The 18,446-nt window shown below is 44.7% G+C and overlaps 1 protein-coding gene across 2 annotated transcripts in view; it reads right to left on the bottom strand.

Annotated features, from left to right (window-relative positions):
- The window catches only part of LOC137434162 (PC4 and SFRS1-interacting protein), a 78,412-nt gene that overhangs the window by 23,735 nt on the left and 36,231 nt on the right, over positions 1 to 18,446 (bottom strand). For both annotated transcript variants that reach the window (XM_068126884.2, XM_068126885.2), the window contains exons 9-13: positions 17,885 to 18,006; positions 16,631 to 16,713; positions 16,376 to 16,446; positions 3,635 to 3,736; positions 3,316 to 3,490 (exon numbers count right to left, since the gene is read on the bottom strand). In XM_068126884.2, coding sequence (XP_067982985.2) covers positions 3,316 to 3,490; positions 3,635 to 3,736; positions 16,376 to 16,446; positions 16,631 to 16,713; positions 17,885 to 18,006 — 553 coding nt within the window. The remainder of the gene's footprint in view (positions 1 to 3,315; positions 3,491 to 3,634; positions 3,737 to 16,375; positions 16,447 to 16,630; positions 16,714 to 17,884; positions 18,007 to 18,446) is intronic.

Below are 18,446 nucleotides of genomic sequence, written 5' to 3'. Positions count from 1 at the left end.
ATCTTTTAATATTCATCTTCTGTTTGAAGCATGCCATGTCTGCTTGTTTAATTCTGCATTTTTTGTTGTTTCACTCTGAACCTTATTTGGATTTTAATTTTTATGCCTCCACCGACAAAGTCGCCGGAGGCATTATGTTTTCAGGTTGTCCATCCGGCTGTCCATCCATCTGTCCGTCCGTCCATCCGTCCGTCCGCGATAGGTTTTTGTTACCACGATAACTTGAGAATGGCTGAAGGGATCTTAGTCAAACTTGGTGCAAGTATGTATTATGAGGTAAAGATGAACAGATTTGATTTTGGGGTCACGAGGTCAAAGGCCAAAGGTCAGAGGTCATGTTAGATTTTTTTCAAATCCTGTTACAGCGATAACTTGTGAACCAGTGATGGGATACTGACCAAATTCGGTACAGTTATGTAGAATGATGTAATGATTAACTGATTAAAATTTGGGGCCAAGAGGTCAAATGTCAAAATCTGTTATAGGTCTAAAACCTGAGAACGGCTGAAGTGATCCAATTCAAACTTGATACAGGTTTGTATTATGATGGAAAGATTAACTGATTAGATTTTGGTGTCAAGAGGTCAAAGGTCACAATCTGTAATAATGTCAAAGTTTATAACTCAGAGGTCAAAGTCTATAAATTGAGAACGGCTAAAGGGATCCAATTCAAACTTGGTACAGATATGTATAATGATGTAAAGATTGACTAATTAGATTTTGGGGCCAAGAGGTCAAAGGTGAGAGGTCATGTCAGGTAAAAATGTGATAACTTGAGACAGCTGAATGGATTGAAATCAAGCTTGGTACAAGTATCTTACTATAATTCACCAAATGTCCATCCGTCCGTCTGTCTGTCTGTCCGTCTGTCCGTTTGAAGGTATCGTAAAAACTGCTGAACCGATCGCAACAATATTTTGGGTGGGTAATCCTGGGATTTCCAGGAGTAAAATAGGCTATTTAGTTTTTCCAATTTCAGCTTTGGTCTCCAGCATTCTCAGGTTTGGACTCCCACATAACATTCGCGTTCGCATAACATTCATTGTGACGATGTTGTTTTCCCGGGTGCCGCACAAACGGCTGCACCGATCGAACTCAGTGACCTCGGACAAAGACCTTTTATAAGGACACGGGTTGAATCCCTGCTTGAGAGAATTCCAACCCCCTCCCCGCCATCACGGCCGTCTCTCCAACTCACAATCCCACGAGATATGCAGAAAGGATGACCCAAAACCAATTATCTTCTTTTCGATTCGTATATAAACATCATTAAAAGTAATTAATGACCTCGACCAAAGTTCAAATGACGTGTTTAATCTCTACATGAGAGAATTCCACATAGCTATTTGGGCGGTGTATATGCTAACAGATCGCTGTCTGCATCGATCTGGCCAAGGCCGTAACAGCTATCGGCTCAAAATCCTTTTAACTGTTGATTTGGAAGTTTTTACAATGAAGGAAACACGTATCGGGAGTACATACGACATCGGGAGGACTAACTGCACGCGTCTTCAGTATCAAACTTAAATCTCTCATGGCGGATCTGAAGAGCGGAATGCTTGGAGAAGTGGTGGGCTACTTCAGCATGAAGGAGGATCAGAAACGTGGACTCCCACTCTGCCACATCCTAATGATACTTGCTCCCGCATGACGTTATTCTCCCGGGTGCCGCACAAACGGCTGCACCGATCGAGATTTAACGGATGTTTAGATAAATCGTTTAAAAGAAAAAAGCCTTCAATTTATAATATTTAGCCTTTTCAATCGGGCCTCCCAATTGAAGCCCCGCCCCTAGGGCGGGTACCGTTGCTAGTTATAATGATGTAATAACGTGGGCGGAGGCATATCGGTCGACGTCGTGACGTCGAAGAGTGTCGTTCTAGTTTTATCTTGTAAGCAATCATTGATTGTAAATTATGAATAAGTATGCATGTCTAATTCAGCACTGGCTGCATGCATTGGCTGCCAGACATGCTTTTAATAAACCATTTTTAATTTGATTTGATTTGAAGGATGTCGGGATTCCTCCAAATTTCTTTCATTTAAGTGTTAAACAACTGTAGTGACTGTTTAAAAAGGTAATCATACTTGTTTGTGGTTGAAAATATTTTTTAATTACCTGCAATAAAATTCACTTCCGTAAGGGTATCTGCTAGCGCTGGTGTTGGGCTAGCGGCTAGGGTGCCGGCTTAGGATCCTAGGATCCTGGGTTCGAATCCCGGTCGATCGCTGAATTAACGCCAGGGGGGTTGACTCAGCCTGTCATCCTTCCGAGGTCGGCTAATTGAGTACCAGTTCACTGGTAATTCCCTGTTTGTCGTTAAAGGCGGCAAAAAGGGTTGGCGTCAGGAAGGGCATCCGGCCGTAAAACATTGCTTCAAAAAGGGGACCAAAAAAACAACAACAACCACGGTTCCCGAAAAAGGCCAACCCCCGCTTTGCGGGGAAAAATGGCCTCTAAATGTGATTTTTTTTTGTTTTTTTTTAAGGGTATCTGCGGCAATATCGCACATCACAAAAACTCCTCGGGGAGGGGGGCACATTGTTTTATAATAACATTAACAGTATGCTATTGTCATTATTGTTGTTATGACTTTTGTTATTAGAAGCGACCTTGGAAAAACGCCACGATAAGTTATTTATACACCTTAACACGGAGTTCATCCAAGGTGGAAATCCCCCTTCGGGAGGGGGGCAAATTAAGTCGCTGCAACCTCCATCATGTGACCCTTTAATCCTCCTGTCTAGTTTAGTTGAGGCTGGATAAGTAATGACCGAATGTGTCGCGGTAAAACAGACGGACACTCCCCCCCCCCCCCCCCCCCCCCCCCCCCCACCCTCCCCACCCCAACCCGCCCTTCCCCTGGCTCTCTAAATATCAGTATCGGCATAGGCCCTTGAAAAAACGCTCAAAACAGAGCATCAGTTTCCTGGCTCGAGTTACCTTCCTGGTCAGGTTACCACACAGATAAAGGACGTCAGAACTGGAATTTGAAAATGTGTTCATGGTGCCGTCAATAACTTCCCTACTCTTTGTGAAGGACACAGTGGGATCTTTATCAACCACCGACAAATGCCTGCAGACGGAAGCCCGTTTAATGTCAATCTGAAGGAAGGCACACATGATGAAAACTGTCTGTGAAACACCAAGATGAGTTCATAGCTGGGTCAGGATTCAAACCCAGACTAGACTGCTTAGAGGCGAGCGTTCGTACATCGAGTGCCATCCTGCCAGCCCCAATTTTAATTAATGGAACGTATTTTATATTTTTCACATAATTAGTCACAAATACCTCATCTACAATTTAGGCTCACCTCGTCTTTCATTCTGGGACGAAATTCCCTTTTTCTTCGACCCTCCATCTCCTGCAGAGCGAGCCGGGCTACCATCATCAGAATCGCCCTCGCCAGCAAGAAACATGGCCTTGTACTTGTGATATATCATGGCTGCTTTGAGCATCACATCTGTGCTTCCTTGGTAGTTTCTTACCTGGTACACAGGCAATGGCATCACATGAAACGGCCATTACCTTTCAGTATAAAGCACCTCATGATATCTCATCATTTTACTCACCTCGACCAAATGACACCACTTATATTGCAGAATTGCACTCAACGAGCGTTTTAGACACACCTTTCGCAGAACTGCAACAAGCTCTGCATGGCGCTGCAGGTGCTGCAGGTCCAGCTGGAGGCTATTCAGCTCCTCCAGCAATGCCAGGCATCGTTGCACATCCTGCGGATCAGACGTAGTGTGGTTAAGCACATGCACAACTAGAGTACATAGAACACATTACCCTATGCAGTGTTCAAGTTTGTACTTCAATTTTAATAAAAGAATGATTTTAAATCTCGTTAAAAAAAATTCTGGAAGTTTAGCGCAACTGAAGCAGTATTATACACCACCCTTATATACAGTAATAAGACGACGCTGAGTCACAGTTTAGGAGATGGAAGCTATTGATTATCATAGAATGCAACGTCAATCGGCATCATACATAGCAAGTATTGTGAAGGTGATTTGCGTTTTATAGTGTTCAAGTATACAATTCAATTTAAATAAGTGTTTAAAGGCATTTTAACCCAGTGTCTATTGCCGATCTAACTGTTACTTCGTGTCTGTTGTTTGTGTCCTTTATAATGTCCCTAAAAACAGTAAGTTTCCTGTTCGGAATGATTTTTCCAATTTTGTTTGGCTGCCAGGCAGGCAGACAGAGCAAAAATATTATCACACCTCTCTGTGCATGTGCGGTCGGGACGAATTCAGAGACAATGTACGGTAAAACGAGAAACTAGTCTTCCTATTTATGTCCCGATTGGTGTTCAAAATAGAAAATTCAATTTAAATGAGTTGTTCCTCGATCATAAGCCGATACGAAAGACGGACGGACATGAACCAATTGCTTGACCATGCTTTTCGCTTCACGTGCGTGGGTTAATTATAAGGACATTCATAGACAATGGACAAATCAACACAATATGGGATTTTAAGCTGCGTTTTTAGCATCACAGGCCCCCGGTAGATGGAAAAACAAACAAATAAACCCAAAGCAACAAAAGCTTTTTCCACCAAATGTTACGGATTCGTCACTTCCGTTGTTGTGGTTCTCATCCACTGTAAACATTTTTGGTTCCATGTACTATTATTGTTATCGTTTAAGTGAAATAGAGATAACTGTTTTCAAAAGGTGAAAAAGTTAGTGTTTTAAAAGAAACCGGAAACCGGATCAGGAACCAGAGGAAGAAGAGGAAGAAGAAGAGGAAAAGGAGGTGGAGCGAGTAAGGTGGAGCAGAAGCCGAGCTGCGTTGAAGTTTTGAGCAAACGCTGGCAAACGGGAGTCACGAGTGAACTTTGGGTTTCCTGGGAAAGGGATTCCTGCGAAAGTGTTGTTATCGCTGTGACAGTTAAACCTGCATGACAGGTTTTGCGGTCGATTCCGAAGAGAATCATTGGAATGCCATTACGTCTCGAGTACGGGCCGGTTGGCCATTTTGCCTCGCGCCTGATTTCGGATCGCTCTAGGCTCTTCACCTCGCTTCAACCATTTCACTGCATCCAGACGTTAACCTGGTGTGTGTGTGTAACGTGGATTTTGAGTGGGAATTTGCGGGTCGCCGATTGGGAGCCGTTGAACATCCACACCCGAAGGTGTGATTTCCCAGTCGCCTCTTGAGGGTACCTTTGCCCATCTTTGGCAGTGTGACTGTCAACCGAACGGGATTCTGGTCTCGATAAGACATCGTTCTGACGATCACTGGAGCGTGGATCGACTTTGGCTTGATGCCGGGATAGACATTGGGAATGTTCTTTTCGCTCACTTGAAGCACAGTGAGTTACATTGTACGAAACTGATGGTACCATCATAGGAATGATATGTTGGTTGTACAATTGATTAATATTGTCATTGTAGTGTTATTCTTGTGTGACCTTAATACAATACTTGTTTGTTGGTAACAATTGGTGTGGTTTCACCATTGATCTTTGACACACAGAATAACACATCTTTCTGCTGTGACTCCTCTCGAGGCTCGGAGGTACACCGTAACCAGGGTTTGGGGAGGAGCACGTAACAGAAATTGGGGGCCTCGTCCGGGATAGAATTCCCTGAAATTCCCAAAATTCCCAAATTTGGAATTTTCTAACATTCCCAAATTTTTCAAAAAATTGGATTTTTTTTTTGTGTGAAGGTTAACAGGTGCTAACTGATAGTCACCATGGTGTTTGACGCAGAAAGGTTTGCGGCGTCCCCTAATGAGGCACAGTTCCAGGCGTTAAAAAGATCGGAACTCATGATATTGGCCAAATATTTTAACTTGGAGGTCCGAGTTAGTATGAAGAAAGCAGAGATGCAGACATTGGTGGTGGAGTCTTTAGTGGGACAAGGAACATGGGAAGAGGTAGACTTGGATTGGTTACCAGAGGAAAAAGGAAATGTGGAGCTCCAGAAAATGGAGATGCAACTGCAGAGCCAGGAAAGGTTAAAAGAGTTGGAATGGAAAGCCGAGGAAAGAGCAGAACAGGAACAAGAACTCGAGGAAAGAAGAGCAGAGGAAAGAGCAGAGGAAAGGAGAGCCGAAAGGGAGTTAAAGGAACGGGACATGGAGTATCAGAGGGAACTTAAACTCAAGGAGCTGGAATTACTGGGGGAACGGAGAGAAGTAGTATCCATGCCGGCTAGTTCGGCAACCAGTCAAAACACTTGGGAGGCATGTGAGGCTGGTTCCACCCTTCAATGAAAAGGAGGTAGCCAAGTTTTTTTTTACACTTTGAGAAGGTGGCTCAAATGCTAAAATGGCCTGTGGGGTCCTGGACTATGTTAGTGCAAAGTGTTCTGGTGGGTAACGCTCAAGATATATTTTCGGCTTTACCGATTGACCAATGTGCAGATTATGAGATAGTGAAGAAAGCCATTCTCAAAGCCTATGAATTGGTCCCTGAAGCTTACCGGCAAAAAATCAGGAATGCCAGGAAGAGGGAGAGTGAGACCCATGTGGACTTTGCCAGAATGCAGGAAACCATGTTTGATAGGTGGTGTGACTCGAAGGAGATTGGGAAAGACTTCAACCTGTTACGACAATTGATCTTGGTGGAGGAATTCAAACAGTGTGTCCACGTGGACATTAAAGTACATCTGGATGAAAAGAAAGTACCAGAGTTGTATGAGGCAGCAACTGTGGCAGATGACTATGCTTTGACACACAGGATGGGGTTCCACAAACTTAACTTCCCGCCTAGAGTTAGCCAGGGGAGTTATGGTAAATCAGGTTTGGAGAACAGATTTTTATGGAGGCGGCCGAGAGAGGACTATGGGGACAAATCTGATACCGCGACTTTTAGGGGTCAGAAGACTACAGTTCCAAGACAGACATATCTTCCGGGGGGCCCGAGGCAGACTACGAGTTTTTCCTCTGGGCCTACTTGCGCTTTTTGCAAGAAACCTGGGCATTTGATGTCCCAATGTTACGCCCTGAAAAGGAAAAATCAGGAGCGGAGCCAATGCATTGGCCAATGCGAGAAATCGTCCTTGGAGGACAGTGCCTTGTGAAGGTTCCCGTGCCAAAGTTACGGCATCACAGACGAGCTTGTCCAAAAGGGTTACAAACCTTTTATTTCAGAGGGGTTTGTGTCACTGATGATGAATTCATCCTGATGAATTGCGAAAAATGATGGGAATAGAGCCTGTGATTGATGCTGTGAAGAGGAACAGGTTGAGATGGTTTGGTCATGTGTTGAGGAAGGATGAAAGTGACTGGTTGAGAAGAGTGATGGAAATGAATGTAGAAGGAAGTAGAGGACGGGGAAGACCGAGAAAGACTTGGCTAAAGATGGTGGAAGAAGAAATGCGGGCAAGGGGGTTAACAAGGAGAGATGCAGAAAATAGGGCAAGATGGAGAAGATTGTCATGGGGACCGCAAGGCTTACCCCTGCTCAAGCAGGGAAAATGGCCTTAAAATGCATGTTGTTGTTGTGTTGTTGTGTCACTGGATGGGGACTTAACTAACCAGAGACCTGTTGGGGTATTGAGGGACACAGGAGCACATCAATCTTTGATGCTTGAAGGCATTTTGCCATTGTCAGAGAAGACGGCAACTGGTGTTAGTGTTCTTTTACAGGGGGTTGATGGCTATGTTAAAGCTCCTCTTCATGTCATCCATTTGAAGTCTGATTTGGTGTCAGGACCGGTCACTGTGGGGTTACAAGCCACTCTTCCTGTAGAGGGAATCTCTTTTATTATCGGGAATGATTTGGCTGGTGGTCGAGTTTCTGGTAATCCAATGTTGGTTGTGTGGAAGTGTAACTCAGTGTAACTTATTGAGTAAAGACTGGTAACGATTTCGTAAATGGATGCCAAGAATGTGCACGCACATGGTAATCTCTTGTCCACCTGGTCACAGCCCCTGGCTGGAGCACCCCCCTATCGTTTGGTAAACGGAACTCGCAGCAGGAGGGGAGCGAGCTGATGCCAGGACTTGGTGCATGCATGACCTCGGGGCATTAGCGGAGAAAGGATTAACATTCAGCGGACAGGGGATTAACTCCAGTTTGTCCATATAAACCAGAGCAAACGTTGAGTCAGGGAGACTTGCCACGATAACTCCTGCTCGACGGAGCGAACGAGCGCCCATCATCAGAACCTCTGCCCGACGGGAATGGCGGAGGAACATCGGCCGAACGAGAAGGACCATGCGGATAGAGTGACCTGGGCTATTGAGTTAAACGGTAGTTATTTGGTATTGGAATGAAAGTGAACAACCAGTTAATAAACCAGACCTTTTGTAAAACCTGTGTCCGGTCATTGGAGTCTTGAGTCTCCCCTATTACTTCCCCTACAGTTGAAAAGCCCAATATGGAAAATAACACCGCACAGTTGGAGCAGGAGATTCCTGGTATCTTTCCATCCTGTGCAGTGACTCATGCTATGGGTAGGAAGCACTCTGAAGAGAAGGAGAAGGAAGGTGATGTGGATTTGGGTTCCTTAGCGATATTGGAGGAAAAGTCTGGAAGAGATAATAGGAAAGGAAGTGACATCAAGGAACCGAAGGAAAATGTGGCATCTGGAACAAAAGAGGAAATGGAGTGTCCGTCGGAGACATCTGGGAACGAGGTTGAACAAACGGTGTTGGTCCAAAAGAGACTTGTTGAAGAACAACACGGAGATTCGGAGATCCAGAGTTTGATTGATAAAGCCGTTACAGAGGAAGAGGCTCTGAAGATACCTGTTGGTTACTTCATGAAAGGGGAAATACTCATGAGAAAATGGAGACCACCGGAGGTGCCAGCAAACGATGAGTGGAAAGTTCATGACCAAATTGTGGTGCCACCGCCGTACCGGAAGGAGATATTGAGTTTGGCGCATGAGACACCTTTGGCCGGGCACCTTGGAGTGAGCAAGACATGTGACAGAATATTGGTACATTTTTTCTGGCCAGGATTGCGACATGATGTGGCGGAGTTCTGTAAATCTTGCCATTCTTGCCAGCTGGTGGGAAAACCTAATCAGAAAGTCCCATCCGCACCTTTATTACCAATTCCAGCTTTTGAAGAGCCATTCAGCCGTGTCATTATTGACTGTGTAGGCCCTTTACCTAAAACTAAGGCTGGACATCAGTATTTGCTGACCATCATGTGTGCTTCCACAAGGTTCCCAGAGGCAGTGCCTCTTAGGAAAATTACTGCGGCAGTTATTGCGAAGGCCTTGATTAAATTTTTCACTTTGGTTGGCCTACCTAAGGTCATCCAGTCTGATCAGGGTTCCAATTTCATGTCAACGCTTTTTCAGCAAGTGGTACACCTGTTGGGAGTGGAGCAAGTAAGATCAAGTACTTACCATCCCGAGAGCCAAGGGGCCCTGGAAAGGTTTCACCAGACATTGAAGAATATGATCAGAACGTATTGTTTTGAATGTGACATGGATTGGGATGAAGGAATACCCTTATTGTTGTTTGCTACGAGGGAATCTGTTCAGGAGTCATTGGGATTCAGTCCTTTGGAACTTGTGTTTGGACACTCAGTGCGAGGACCATTGAAATTGGTGAAAGAACAGTGGCTACAGGAGGAGTCACAGTCAACAGTGGTGGAGTATGTGTCAACGGTTAGGCACAGATTGGCAAAGGCTTGTGAAGTTGTGAGAAGCAACTTGAAAGTGACACAGGAGAAAATGAAAGTGAGACATGACAAGAAATCTCAGATAAGAAATTTCAGTCCTGAGGACCGAGTGTTAGTGTTGTTTCCTGTTCCAGGTCAGCCACTACAGGCTAGATATTTTGGTCCATATGCAATCGAAAGGAGGGTTAATGAAACAGATTACATGGTGACAACTCCCGACCGACGGAAAAAGCGGCAGCTGTGTCATGTCAACCGACTGAAGAAATATTATGAGAGGAAGCCTGTGGAAAAAATGGTTCCTGTCTCACCTGTCGTGCCTGTAGTCGGGGTGTAAGAGAATCCAGAGGTTGAGGCCGGTGTGAAGTTTGATAACTTTGATGACCAGGCTTGTCCCAGATTGACGAACACAGAAGTGCCGAGTCATTTAGATGAAAAATTAGGGTATTTGACGAGGGAACAACAAGGACAACTATCCAGCCTAATTTTTGAGTTTGCACATTTGTTCACAGATGTACCTGGTCGTACTTGGTATATCATGATATTGGTGGGGGAAGCCACTCCTGTGAAGCAACACCCCTATCGGATGAACCCTGTGAAGATGGAGTATCTTCGGAAGGAGGTTCAGTATATGTTGGAGAATGACATCATCGAACCAAGCAGCAGTGAATGGAGCTCACCATGTGTGTTGGTTCCAAAACCCGATGGCAGTTTTCGTTGTTGTACGGATTTAAAACGGGTTAATGCAGTGACCAAGACCGACTCATATCCCATCCCGAGGATTGATGACTGTATTGATCGAATAGGCCCAGCTAAATTTGTAACTAAATTTGACTTGCTGAAAGCGTATTGGCAGATTCCTCTTACTGATAGAGCCAAGGAAATCTCGGCTTGAGTCACACCAAATGCGTTATCAGTACAAGGTTCTTCCCTTTGGATTGAAAAACGGGCCTGCTACATTTCAATGGCTGATTAATAAGCTTATTGCAGACCTTGAGGGGGTGGAGGCTTATCTGGATGATGTTATCATCCACACCATGACCATGGAAGATCATATTAAACAAATTCATGCATTTTTCAAGAAACTGACCAAGGACCAAGACCAACCAAGAAACGACCAAGGACCAAACTGACCAAGTTGACCATCAACTTATCTAAGAGTGAGTTTGGAAAGGCACAGGTGGTGTTCCTAGGCCATGTAGTAGGTCAGGGTCAGGTGCAACCGGTGACAGCCAAAATAGAAGCCATTGATCGCTTCCAAGTTCCAAAAGGGAAGAAGGAGCTTATGAGATTCTTGCGTATGGCTGGTTGGTACCGGCGGTTCTGCAGGAATTTTTCTGATGTGGTAGCCCCTTTAACGAATTTGCTGAGGAAAGAGACCAAGTTTGTTTGGGATGACAAATGTCAAGCTGCCTTTGCCCACATCAAAGCGATATTAATGAGCTCTCCTGTCCTCGCAGCCCCGGATTTTCAAGAACCATTCAAGTTGGCCATTGATGCAAGTGATGTGGGGGCTGGGGCAGTTCTATTGCAGGAAGATGGTGATGGTGTGGATCACCGGGTGTGCTACTATTCGAAAAAGTTTAACAAACAGCAGGCAAACTATGCCACTGTGGAAAAAGAGACCCTTGCTCTCCTGCTAGCGCTTCAGCATTATGAGGTGTATCTGGGAACTACTACCTTTCCCATAAAAGTCGTCACTGATCACAACCCCTTAACCTTCATTCAAAAAATGAAAATTAAAAATCAGAGGTTGATGAGATGGAGTTTGGCTTTGCAGGAGTTCAACTTGGAAATTGAGCATGTAAAGGGCAGGGACAATGTCGTTGCTGATGCTTTATCCAGAGTGAACTAACTTTGGAAATTCCTGTAGGTTGTTTGGAAGTTTTGTTGCTTTATTTTGGGGAATATTAATTATATTGTTACTCATGTGAATTGATCATTTGGGGGTGAGTTTTACTTTTGTTTGTTAAAAGAGTTTTTGCATGCAAAGAAAGTTTTCACGATGTTCCAACTTTCTTTCTTGAGGGGGGGAAGTGTTACAGATTCGTCACTTCCGTTGTTGTGGTTCTCATCCACTGTAAACATTTTTGGTTCCATGTACTATTATTGTTATTGGCGTCAGGAAGGGCATCCGGCCATAAAAACATTGCCTCAAAAAGAGAAACATGACAATTACAACTACATATGGGCAGGGTACAACCCGAAGTGGAGATCGGTTTCTGAGGTTTGGGACATGGAATGTAGGGACAATGACAGGGAGATCAGGAGAAGTGGTGGAAGTATTGGTCAGAAGAAGAGTGGACATGTGTTGTGTGCAAGAGACAAGATGGAAGGGAAGTGGTGTGAGAATGGTGAAGGGAAGGCAGGGACAGAAATACAAGTTTGTGTGGCAAGGGTGCCCGGAGGGCATGAATGGTGTTGGTGTCCTGTTTTCTGAGGAGTTTGTAGACAGTGTGGTGAGTGTGACTAGAGTGAGTGATAGGTTGATGATGGTGAAAATGATGATTGGAAAGCTCTTGGTGAACGTCATCTCGGGATATGCTCCGCAGGGTTGGTCGGAGCGATGAAGAGAAGGACAAGTTCTGGTGTGCGATAGAGAAGCTGATGGAAAACGTGAAAGATGAGGAAGTTGTTGTGGTAGGAGGAGACCTAAATGGACATGTGGGAAGGAGTATGGACGGTTTTGAGTGAGTTCATGGGGGTTACAGAAATGGTGTGAGGAAAGGAGAAGATGAAAGGATTTTGGAGTTTGCTGATGGAGCTGATTTGTTGATTTGTAATACTCAGTTCCAGAAAGGGGATAATAAGCTTGTTACATACACATCAGGTGGGTCGACGACAACTGTTGACTACCTGATGGTGCGTAGGCGAGATAGGGGGCACCTCCGGATCACAAAGGTGATCCCGGGGGAGGAGGCCGTTTCACAGCACCACTTGGTTGTCTGCGAGATAAGGGTGAAAGGTGCGAAGAGAGATCGGCGGGTGAAGTACCAACCGAGAATGAAGGTGTGGAGGTTGAAAGAGTTGACAGTGAGGGAGGCATTACAAGAGAGGCTGAGTCGGGTAGAGGATGATGTGGTTGAGCTTGAACGTGGTTGGATGTCAATGAAAGATAGTCTGTTGGGAGCCGTTGGTGAGGTATGTAGATGGACAAAAGGACCACCGAGGCACTCGGAAACATGGTGGTGGGATGATGAAGTTGGAAAGAGGATTGATGAGAAGAGGAAGAAGTTCAAGGAGTGGCAGAAGGCGAAGGGTACGGGAGCAGAAAAAGCAGAGCATGAAAGTTATAAGGCAGCCAAGAAGGCTGCAAAGAAAGAGGTAGCAAAGGCGCAGGAGACATGTAGGAAAATGTTCGGAGAACGCTTGGATTCGGAAGAGTGTCAGAGAGCGGTATTCAGGATTGCAAAGAAGATAGCGAAAAAGAGGTGTGATGTGATGGGGGTGAGTTGCTTGAAGGATGAAGTGGGACAAATCGTTGTGGACCCAGATGGAATTAAAGGAAGATGGAAAAGATATATGGAAATGCTGTTGAATACAGAGAATGAATGGGATGGCAACATAGAGAGTAACCCAGTTTTAGGACCGGCAGAGAAGTTAACTGAGAAGGAAGTTGAGGAAGCGATAAAAGCAATGAAGAGTAGAAAAGCGGGAGGGCCGACGGGAGTTGTGGGAGATATGTTGAAGGCAGTAGGAAGTTGGGGTGTGAAGAGAATGGCAGAGATCTGTAATCTGGTGGTGAAAGAAGGTCGCATTCCAGTGAATTGGGAACTGAGTACCCTTGTCCCTCTATACAACGGGAAAGGTGACCCTCTGGAGTGTGGCTCGTACCGAGCGATAAAGTTATTGGAGCATGGAATGAAGGTATTGGAAAGGGTGTTGGAGAGGAGGATAAGGAAGGTGAAGATCGACAAAATGCAGTTTGCATTTATGCCAGGAAGAGGAACGACAGACACGCTCTTTCTTGTGAGGCAGTTGCAGGAGAAGTACATGGAGAAGAGGAAGAAGTTGTTTCTTGGGTTTGTTGATCTGCAGAAAGCATTCGATAGGGTTCCACACGAAGTATTGACATGGGCATTGAGGGAGTTAGAAGTGGAGGAATGGTTGATCAGAGTTGTGATGGCAATGTACAAAAGAGCGCGCACAGCTGTAAGGATGAAGGACGGGAACAGTAGTGAGTTTGAGGTGAAGGTGGGAGTGCATCAGGGGTCGGTACTAAGTCCACTACTATTTCTAGCTGTGATGGAGGTGCTGGCTCAGACCGTAAAGGAGGGTTTACCATGGGAGTTGTTGTATGCAGATGATCTGGTGTTGATTGCGGAAAGTATGGATGGACTGAAGGAAAAGATGAACAAGTGGAAGGAATGTATGGAGACAAAAGGTCTGAAGGTGAATATAGGAAAGACGAAGGTGATGGCAAGTGGTAAAGCATGTGGTGAGGTGGAAAGAATTGGGAAGTGGCAATGTGCTGTGTGCAGGAAGGGTGTCGGAGTGAACTCCATTCAATGTACAATGTGTGCTGAGTGGGTTCATCAAAAATGTAGTGGTCTGAGAGGGACATTAACCAGTGTGGCAGCTACATTCAAATGTAAGGTGTGCACAGAGGGAGCTGCAGATGGAGGAAATGTTGAGTTGGATCTTGGAGACGGCGTGAATCTGAAAGGTGTGAAAACATTTTGCTGCCTCGGAGACATGCTGAATGGAGAAGGTGGACCAGACTCGGCAACGGTTGCTCGAGTGAGATGTGCATGGAAGAAGTTTCGGGAACTGAGTGGCGTGCTGATGAGGAGGGGAGTGTCGTTGAAGCTGAAGGGAAAGGTGTATGCTGCATGTGTGAGAAGTGTTATGATTTATGGGAGCGAGATATGGGTAATGAACGTAGAGCAGCAAAGAAGGTTGGAAAGGGTGGAAATGCGAATGATTCGGTGGATGTGCGGAGTGTCGTTGAGAGAGAGGAAGACAAATGATGAATTGCGAAAGATGATGGGAATAGAGCCTGTGATTGATGCTGTGAAGAGGAACAGGTTGAGATGGTTTGGTCATGTGTTGAGGAAGGATGAAAGTGACTGGTTGAGAAGAGTGATGGAAATGAATGTAGAAGGAAGTGGAGGACGGGGAAGACCGAGAAAGACTTGGCTAAAGATGGTGGAAGAAGAAATGCGGGCAAGGGAGTTAACAAGTAGAGATGCAGAAAATAGGGCAAAATGGAGAAGATCGTCATGGGGACCGCAAGGCTAACCCCCGCTCATGTAGGGAAAATGGCCTTAAAATGCATGTTGTTGTGTTGTTGTACTATTATTGTTATCATTTAAGTGAAATGGAGATAACTGTTTTCAAAAGGTGAAAAAGTTAGTGTTTTAAAAGAAACCAGAAACCGGATCAGGAACCAGCGGAAGAAGAAGAGGAAGAAGAGGAAAAGGAGGCGGAGCGAGTAAGGTGGAGCAGAAGCTGAGCTGCGTTGAGGTTTTGAGCAAACGCTGGCAAACGGGGGTCACGAGTGAACTTTGGGTTTCCTGGGAAAGGGATTCCTGCGACAGAGTTGTTATCGCTGTGACAGTTAAACCTGCGTGACAGGTTTTGTGGTTGATTCCGAAGAGAATCATTGGAGTGCCGTTACGTCTCGAGTACAGGCCGGTTGGCCATTTTGCCTCGCGCCTGATTTTGGATCGCTCTTGGCTCTTCACCTCGCTTCAACCATTTCACTGCATCCAGACGTTAACCTGGTGTGTGTAACGTGGATTTTGAGTGGGAATTTGCGGTTCGCCGACTGGGAGCCGTTGAACCTCCATACCCGAAGGTGTGATTTCCCAGTCGCCTCTTGAGGGTACCTTTGCCCATCTTTGGCAGTGTGACTGTCAACCGAACGGGATTCTGGTCTCGATACGACATCGTTCTGACAATCACTGGAGCGTGGATCAACTTTGACATGATGCCGGGATAGAGACATTGGGAATGTTCTTTTCGCTCACTTGGAGCACAGTGAGTTACATTGTACGAAACTGATGGTACCATCCTAGGAATGATATATTGGTTGTACAATTGATTAATATTGTTATTGCTGTTATTCTTGTGTGACCTTAATACAATACTTGTTTGTTGGTAACAATTGGTGTGGTTTCACCATTGATCTTTGACACACAGAATAACACATCTTTCTGCCGTGACTCCTCTCGGGGCTCGGAGGTACACCGTGACCGGGGTTTTGGGAGGAGCACGTAACACAAAGCAAAACGCCATTGGGGGAAAGAAGCGAAGAAGACAGACAGAAGAGATAGGACATGTCACATCTGATTTATTGAATGAATGAATGAATGAATGAATGATCGTTTTAAGGCCATTTTCCCCGCTAGAGCGGGGGTTAGCCTTGCGGGCCCCATGACAATCATGGTTCCCTGTTTGAGGCAATGTTTTATGGCCGGATGCCCTTCCTGACGCCAACTCTTGGTCACGCTCTAACGATGCGCAGGGATACGGTGTACCTATTCTGAATCCGGGTACACACCGTGATCATTCATCCCAGCAGGCCAGTACTCAATTTGCCGACCTCGGAAGGATGACAGGCTGAGTCAACCCCCCTGGCGTTAATTCAGCGATCGACCGGGATTCGAACCCAGGATCCTAGGATCCCAAGCCGGCACCCTAACCGCTAAGCCAACACCAGATTTATTGATGGCAAAATATTTAAAGCCATACATGCACATTGCACTGGACAATGTCAGTCTTATAAATAAGCAAACAAAAGAAACAGCAACAAGAATAAATACTTACTGGACTGTCAAGTTGCAAAGCCACTTTGATATCGGCAATGATCTGTTGCACTCGGTTATCAGGCGACCCATCTAAAGAAAATGAGGCAGTTTACCATGAATATGGTCACTTTCAAACACACACACACACACACACACACACACACACACACACACACACACACACACACACACACACACACACACACACACACACACACACACACACACACACACACACACACACCTTAAATCGCAGCTGGAGACCAACACTCACCTGGTGCTTTCTCTACTTTCTCTACTTTCTCTGCTTTCTGACTCAGCTTAGCAATCTTACTCCGAACCTCAGGAATCTGCAGCCTGGAATACAAGGGTAGCATTACACAAGTACTACAGCCTGGAATCCAAAAGTACCATAGCATGGCATAATGTGTGTAGCATAGGTACATCCAAATTTGAAGAAAGAAAGAAAAAACATGCAGTGCCAATTTTATTTGATCTTTACTTGTACATTAATCATCATTGTACTATAAAAAAAACAAGAGGGAGAATTGCTTTGCAATACATGTCCCCCATTGGTGCCAACGAATGTTCTTGTTCCAAGTACTCAGCAAATGTGAGCCACATACAGTAAGCCAAATTGTTTCAGCTATGCAAAGCTGCAGAATAAGTTGCAGTTTCTGTAACTTATCATAATAAAGCCATGTACCAAGTTTCAGTTCAATATGTTAAAGTGTAAGGGGAAAAAGGCCGAAAAATTGACTCATGTATAATATGTGACATCTAAGTCCAAAAAGGGCATAACTCGGAAAAATTGGCGAAACGCCCCAAAAACTCAATCTTGCTCTGTAACTTGTAGCAAAGCCATGTACCAAGTTTCAGTTTAATATAGGAAAAAGTCTGGAAAACCACAAGTGGGACAGACAGATGGATGGATGGATGGCCGGACAGACAGACAGACAGACAGACAGAGCAAACTTATAGTCACCTCTGGTGAAACCGGTAGGGCACTAATAAATAAGGAAATTTAGAGACATCGGAATATGAATACAGAATGCCAACATGAGGATCAAACTGAGGGGAAAGATCATGTTTTGGACAGAAGGACAAAGCCTGAGATCGATACACCAAACAGGCCTTCGATTTATCAAAAAGTGATAATAACTTTTAGATCCTGTATATTCTACATTTAAGGATTGTCCATTGCATGGGCATCAAGCATCTTCTGGGATAATTATCCATAAATATAGATCTTATCATATACTATCTTGATGGTAAACCTACATACATAATTGCTAATATTAGATATAATAGTTAGAACGTGCCGTTGAATGTAAAATACACATGCAATCACTATAACAAATGCGCAAGCAATCATATATGACGTCATGACCTACAGTGGAACGCCAGACCCTTTCAACAAACAAACAAACTGCACTCTTACTGTCTACGCTCCATCATCGAACACCTCTAAGTATGCTAATGCCGTCGAACAATCATCAAGGTAGAAAGCAGAAAAGCATGTCAATACCTCTCTGTTGGAGTTTCCACAGAATGTCGCGGTTTCACATCCTGGGAATCACTAGTACGTGCTGCTGCAGCTCCACTGCTGGATCGTTTACTCCGCTCACTACCCCGGCTCGTCCTCTCAGGCTGCAGCACCGCAAACCGATTAAAGTCACCATGCCATAAAAAATAAACCCCACTGTATGGTGGATTACCAAAGTACTGACGTTTGAAAAACAATTAGAGGGGAAAGGAATATATGAGAACTTCCATATGACTGCTATGTGATATGTCCAAATCCAATAAATGATGACAATTTGGTGCTTGTGAATCTATGGTGATAAAAAAAAAACAGGTAGTGTGAATGTATGATAATATCAAGTCTTTGGTTACTCTAACTTTGACCGAAAACTTCACACCCATTTGAACTCAATATCTAATCTGTACATATGTATCATGGTACATGTGCTTCGTTTAATTCAAATCCCATAGCTAATGGTATCACATTGACAGGAGTTTTAACCTCTGATGAGACCTCTGCCGCTTGACCTTTCAGTACCAAATAATCGATCATGGATGGACGTACT

This window comes from Myxine glutinosa, chromosome 10 (assembly GCF_964187855.1).
Source record: "Myxine glutinosa chromosome 10, kmMyxGlut1.1, whole genome shotgun sequence".
NCBI classification, from domain to species: Eukaryota; Metazoa; Chordata; class Myxini; order Myxiniformes; family Myxinidae; genus Myxine; species Myxine glutinosa.
The sequence above is the reverse complement of the archived record's forward strand: the minus strand, read 5'-3'. Positions and strand labels throughout refer to the sequence as shown.